The sequence below is a fragment of the Pieris napi genome, chromosome 20 (genome assembly GCF_905475465.1).
Source record: "Pieris napi chromosome 20, ilPieNapi1.2, whole genome shotgun sequence".
NCBI classification, from domain to species: Eukaryota; Metazoa; Arthropoda; class Insecta; order Lepidoptera; family Pieridae; genus Pieris; species Pieris napi.
This window is the reverse complement of record NC_062253.1, coordinates 7264409-7271493: the sequence shown is the minus strand read 5'-3', so window position 1 is coordinate 7271493 and position 7085 is coordinate 7264409. Positions and strand designations below refer to the sequence as shown.

Here is a 7085-nt window from a genome sequence, read left to right as displayed (position 1 = left end):
AATGATTAGGAATAAAGAAAAAAACGTTTCAAAATAACACATTTAATTACAAAAGTATACAAAAATCTTATTGCTTATTTGTACCTTCGTAACCTAATTAAAAAACAATTCTAGAATAATTGACAGATTAAGTGGAAAAAAACTTCAACTTTAAGAACACGCTTAGCATGAACATGTGTATATTTATCACTTATACATTTAACATCCGCCCATTTTTTGTTAAAAATAAATCGTAATTACTACCAGTCGTGGTTATGGTGACCGGATTTGCAGGTACGTATAACATTATTTCTGATTCTTATATGTATGACATAAAAACAAATCATATAATTTCTGAAACTAGTGGTGCTGCAACCTTTAAGATCTTTTTCCCTTAAGATTTTTCTTAATAGACAAGTTTTTTAACAGCCACCTGAGCCTGACCGATCCATTTTTGGGTCTAAGACCGGTATTTTAGTTACGTCTTCCTTAACCGTACATTAGTGCACACTATTTTTGAGATTCCTATATATATACAAAAACTTAAAATCTTTTATCATACTCAGGGGTCTTACTGTATTTATATTAACGTGATGTAATCTTAAATAAAATTGTTCAATTAAAATTATATCAACGGCTTAATATCATTAAATGTGAAATATAAAATTAAAAATATATGTATACGTATTAAAATTATCATTTTATAACACATAAACGTGCATTAATTAAAACCTTTTTAATGTTAGATAATCGCGTAAAATAACGAATACAAAACATCACAGATTATTCGAGACTATTCAATTAAAGGTTTAGAAAGACACATTTAGTTCTAACTTGTATAGTCAACAGAAAAAAGCTAGCTGTAAGTAACTAACCATGTATCCTTATTAAATAAAAATACTGGAATAACGCGTTAATCAACTAAGTTATCCAATTGTCTGGAGATTTAGTATCACCAAGCATGGACACAACTTGACCCCGCAGTTAAGTACGTTACTTTAGTAATTCTAAATTTCAAACAGAACAATCTCATTATAAAATCTTTTGTATAATTAATTAAACTCTTAATCAGCTGAACCGATTTTGATGAATTTTTTTGTATGTTTTTAGATTTACAAGTAGGTTTTTTATTAATTTAAAACGGTCCAGATTGTTGCATCATATTTTCAAATTTGGTTTTAATACGAGTGTACAGGATCTGTCGGGTCCGCTAGTATAAGTATTTTTATTACATTTTCATCAGTAAAACTCCATCATTTTTAGCAACATTAAAAAATTGGTAAATTTTAAGTTCCAAAACCAACATCGATAAAAAATTATATACATACATTAATGGACTTACAAATTTACTTTTTCAAATCTCATATAAACCTTCAATAGGAAAGTCTTAGCTAAGAGCAAAATTAAATGATTTTATTTGCTGGGTACATATTTGTGTACCTTCCCACCATAGCGCGCTATAAAAGCTCGAATATCAAATTTCCTTTTGCAGCCATCGTAGTTCATATATCTTATTTTGCCGAACACGGCTCTTTCCGCCCAGCCTTGATCATGAATACCGCAAATAGACCACATACAACCTGAAATTCATTTTATATATTAAACACTTTGTTGCATTACCACTACAGTAATTTAAAAAAAAAACATTTCTGATTAGAGATTTTTTTTAAGATTTTTAGTAATAATATTATAACGCAATTAGATTTTTCTGATTTCCGAAAAAAATTATTAGTCTATTTTTAAAAAGCAGATTATATGAAATTCCTGAGGTCGTAGACTGGTAAGGTAAAGGTAACCATCATGAGAAAGGAGGTAACATTTGACCGGACGAGTTGACGGGGTGTGTCAGGTACAAAAGGCTGGTCACCTACTTGCCTTTGAAATCTAAGGCCCAGACCTAAATGGTTCAGGACCAAAACATGTGTAAATTTTTTTTTGAAGTGAAACTTCTTTAGAATCGTTGTGATATCAAACCGGATGCAACGGAAAAAGCGACAGTAGAAAGAGACAGACGCATAAATTCGTAGGATTTAGCGTGGGAGAGAATGAGATGGAAAGAATTGTGCAGTGTATAAACTTTAAATTGGCGTGTATTTGATCATTTTCTGATTTAAAAAAACATAGATGTGCAAAAAATTAAATAAGTAATAATCATCGAATTTCAAATTTCCATTATTTTAGTTTTTATCAAATTAAAGATTGATATTGATATTATACTTATAAATGAAAATTTAACATAGTCCTACATTTAGTTAGTGAAAAAAATATAATTTACACATTATTCATTATAAAAACTTTGTTTTTGATGGTTTCACTTCTACCACGTGTGAATTGCACACATGAGTTTTTTTTTGTTAATTTTGGTGTCTTGGAGCAAAAGCAAAGCCCATTCTTCTTTGACGTAATTAAAATTAAATAAATTTTGACTTGACCATACTAACCAACATATCCACTGGAATCTCTTCCATCGACACTGAAATGATCATTCATGTATATGGCGTACTTCAGGGCTTCTTCGGGGCTTGTAGTCCACTCTAGAATCTTCTTAGCCCAGTACATTCGAAGGAACCCGTGCAACTTTCCTTCTCTAACTAATTGTATTTGAGCGGAATTCCATAAATCGTCATGCGTTTCTCCTTTACACAACTTTTCTAAAGTATATATATGCGACCTTTTGTCTTTTCTGAAATTAGTAAATAAAAATAATTAGTATAGATATTTATTCCTAGAGTGATTAAAACATTACAAATTCGAATCACTACACCAATAAGTATTTAAAACGAAGATCGATTGTATGAAAGCTTTACTGGCTGACAATAAAAACCGCGTAAAAACCGATTAAAAAAAAAGGGTGCGTGTACTTATGTACGCGCGTAGGAAGTTATACTTCTTTGGCATTATTAAAAATAGTATTTGATTGCATGCAAATAATAATTTACAATGATTTCATTCTTTTTTTCTTTTCCAGTCTTTGATTATTTAATCAAAGACTGAAAAAGGAGTCATTATAGTCAATAAAGTTCAGTTTACATTTGAAAAATTAAATAAATTAATATTTATTATTATTCTCTTACATTAAGTGTAACATAAATTCTATTATTATTCGAATTTTGTTTTTAAATTATGTCCAATGCCGTAGCATCTTCCGTGGGCAACTTCGTTCTGTTAATTTTGTGTCACGGTGCGCGCGCATCGTAAAATTTCACTCTCATCAATTTTTCATAACGCGCCTAAAGAAGTATAACTTCAAAAACCTTAAAGGTACTCTTTTTTATGAATTGCATTTTAACTAATAGTGGTGATCAAAAGTATAGTGACATATTCAATAAATTTTTATGCATGTAAATTTCTATTCTCTCTTTGAAATAAATTTCGCCTTAAAAATACACACATAATCATAATTAAAGAATAAGGTTGTCTATTATACTTATTTATCAAGATTAATAAAAACAAAACAAAAGCCTTATTAGAATTTTGACGATTCTTTAATTACCCAAAAATCAGATTTACATGCATAAAAATTATGAATAAAGGGCTTATAACATATTTCCTTCAAGTGATCCGATTCCTAAAAGGCCAGCAACATACCCAATCGACCAGTCATCTGGGTGAGTGAGACTATGGGCTTAACACACACATTTAGCACCAGCCATCTTAAAATAAAACAAAGACATTACCTGTGGTCATCTAATGTCTTTTGAGCCCAATTGCTAGCACCCTTTATACTGTCATAGTGTTCACAATAGAAACAGAAATTATCCGCCAATTCTCGTCTCACAATTGCCTCTTCTAGAAAAGCGTTCACACTCTCCGTGTATTTAGATTTGTATTCTTGTACACATAATGCTACTCTCTGAACTGATATTTGACCTGCAATAAGAATGTTTTTAACTTATAATGTGAATTACCTTTATATTTTATACATACACCTAGAGATTTTTTTAATCTAATAAACTATTAATTAAATAAATGTATTACTAAACAATAATATAATAAAGTTGGGTTTAGAACAAACACATCAACTTTTCCTACGGTTTATGTATTGTGGTACCAATAAATAAGGATTTAAAAAGAGTATGACTACCTAATTAGTGTTTAGACAAAGTTTTAGTGTTAAAAGACAGCATGTAAAAAACAATAGATATATAATTAGAATAAACCATATATCGCCTCTTTGGACTGTATAAACTCAATTAAAATATCATAAATATTTGGAATATCTTACCAAAGTGAAACCATGGGGATAGATTGCTCAAAGCTTCTTGTGTGGGGTCATTGCGTTTGCTGGCAAATATTTTAAGCCGTGTATCTAGGAAGCTTTTCAATGTTTTGACAGCTTCATCATAACCGGGACCAGCCCATTCTATCGGCCCAACTGATTTGTCTGCTTCGCGAGATTCTATTGCATCATCCCAGTCTATTGGCTGAAAATATATAAATATAATATTAGAACTATTATTAGAATAAAATATTCTTCAAATCTTTCCTCTTAATTTGTTTTATATATGATAGGAGAGGCAAACAAGCCTAAGGAGAGGCCATAGAAGGCAGTTACTGCAGCCCATCGACAACATGATGAGGGGAGTAAAGAAAGAAGGAGGAGTAAGGACTAAGAAGTATACAAACTTTAAAAAAAAAAGTAATTTGCAGATTTTGTACATACCAGCAAAAAAATATTTCTATTTACCTTTGTTTTAGTTATACATTATACAAACAGGTTGCCTGATAAAATTTGCATATAGACATGACCTACCTGTTACACTTGTCCTATATAAATTTTTTTGTCTATTTTAGATTATGTTATAAAACAAATTTGATTATACCAAACTTTCAACCACAACATATTAAATAAAATGTTGTTCATTCAATTGAAAAATACAACTAATCAGTCAATCAATTCAGTATTGACTGAATGCTGAAATGCACAATTAGTAGAATATGTTCAGATATTACCTCGAAAACACAAACTCAACTGTTGATTTTTCATATAATGTATATTACCTCTGCTTCAAAGTCACTTGTGTAAGGATGCTTTATTACTGGTGGAAACTCTGTGAGATATTCATCCAGTTTAGAGTTGATTTTATTCCTTATAGTTCGAGCAGAATACTCTTGCTTATCAGATGCAACCCAGCATGGCACTATATTATGTGTGTCTACCTGAAAACACATAAGTATTGGTTAACATGAGACATAAATTATCTTATTTGTAGTTGAAAAAGCAGAAAATCTGGTGCTAAACCAAAGTCAACCATACTTTACTTTACATAGATTACTTTACCGAGCGAAATCCGCGCCACTCAGAATACACCCCCCTATCGATCCTCAAAATCCCCAAACTGTGTTCGCTCATGTTTATTTAACCCGTTTTTAGCCATAATTTGACTGGACTAACTCATAGAAGTGCTACATAATTTGAGACAATGAAAGTCATTACAATTTATCTTTTCTTTATGACTTATAGATATACATTTTTGTATTGAAATCAAATCTGATATAACCAGTATGAAAGGTGAATTTCTTATTACACACAGTTCTTATTCAAACAAGAGATAAATACCTGTATAAGAGGAACATCTTTCTTTAGTTTCTTCTTAACACCATCCAACCAGCCCATTGGCACTCTCAAGGGATTGAAATCACAAACCACACCACCAATTTTATGTTTTACAACCCATTCTGGTAGTGCATCAGCTCCACTACCTTCCAACAAGTGGAACTGTATATTTAGCTTTTTGCAGTCAGCTGCAACTTTTTCCAAGCCTAAAAAATACAAATTACTAAAAATTATTATGGATAATACAAAAACGAATATCTTCAGGTGTTAATGTCTTCGAATTTATTTTTATGACATAACTTCAGCTTACCTTTAATTAAAAAGTGAAATTGTCGGACAGATGCATCTAAATATTTAGCAATAAGACAGAAACAAACGTGAAGCGGTACTTCGTTCTTGAGAGCCAATTTCTGTGCGAATAAAAATGCCCAATTATCTTGGACCCTACTATCTCTGGACATCCAATAAACGATGCCTTTACATTTATCAGATACCATTTGCTCCTGAGAAATTATTCTTACTCGTTTTTTGTTAAATTTATACTCTAAAATTGACTTCGCCGTATTTTCCCGCTTTTTGTGAATACTATCCATAAAATCTTGTAAAGTAATTTTCTCGGCACTTGTGGAGGGCTTTGAAAGCTTTATTTTCTTAGCAGCTGATGCCATTGCTCGAAACGGGATTTTGTTATAACAATTAAATATCAATTGCATTAACTTGAATGAAGAATAATTATTAAATTTAAATAGTTGTCGTATTTATATCACAGATCTAGTAGAGGTAAAATTTATATTTACTCAGATAACATACTTTAAGGTTATAAACGTTGACTACAGAGTAAAAAGTGTCAGAAACGAGATATCGTAGAATATTATTATATTAATTTAAAAATACAGCACAGGGTGTCCACTATGTTTTATAGCAGACAATAGAAGATTAATAATAAAAATAATAGGTAAACCATTCCACTAGGTAAATTCATTTAAATAGACCAAGTAATTTTATTATTTAATAATTGTTATGCCCATTGCATAGTCTATAGAGTAGGTACAATATTAATAATTGAAAAAAGTCCACGCGATGTAAAAATTATGGTCAAGATTCAGAAACGAGACATCGCCCGAACTGTCTCCCGTATTTTGTGATATACAAATCACATGTGAATGTTTATACTTTTTGGGTTAGCACGAAGTCGTTGATCGAAGTCCATACATTTTTATCGTACGGGAATCTAGACTTCGGCCTGAGGAAATAAAAACAAACTAGTGGCACAACAACCTTTTAGAGTCCGGGGCTCACATTTCTATGTGTTCGTGTTCATTTGTTGTTCTGGTTGGTATATTATAAGGCCATCTGTGCCTGACACACCGTCGACTTTTTGGGTCAAGATGATTTCCTTTACCGTACGAGCCACTGTTAAAAGCGCATATAGACAGAAGTCTATTAGTGCACAGCCGGAGTTCGAACCTAAGACATTAGAGATGGGAGTTGCACACTGATGCAGGCTCCTCGTGTTTTTTAAAGTCGACAAATAAAATAGTCTTTCATT

General features: G+C 31.2%; 1 protein-coding gene across 1 annotated transcript; it reads right to left on the bottom strand.

Moving 5' to 3' along the window:
* Positions 1–1147: 1147 nt before the first annotated feature.
* LOC125059910 (deoxyribodipyrimidine photo-lyase) lies at positions 1148–6303 on the bottom strand. Its single transcript, XM_047664604.1, has 7 exons — positions 5847–6303; positions 5540–5742; positions 4981–5139; positions 4205–4403; positions 3657–3849; positions 2421–2662; positions 1148–1559 (listed from the first exon to the last, which is right to left on the bottom strand). The coding sequence occupies exons 1-7, from the start codon at positions 6247–6249 to the stop codon at positions 1393–1395; spliced, it is 1566 nt and encodes a 521-aa protein (XP_047520560.1). The 5' UTR covers positions 6250–6303; the 3' UTR covers positions 1148–1392.
* Positions 6304–7085: the final 782 nt, after the last annotated feature.

Coding starts and splice junctions, on each gene's coding strand:
- LOC125059910 (XM_047664604.1), bottom strand. CDS start 6,249: ATGCAATTGATATTTAATTGTTATAACAAAATCCCGTTTCGAGCAATG. Junction 4,404..4,980: donor CAAGTGACTTTGAAGCAGAG/GTAATATACATT, acceptor ATATATTTTCAG/CCAATAGACTGGGATGATGC. Junction 2,663..3,656: donor AAGACATTAGATGACCACAG/GTAATGTCTTTG, acceptor TACTAATTTCAG/AAAAGACAAAAGGTCGCATA.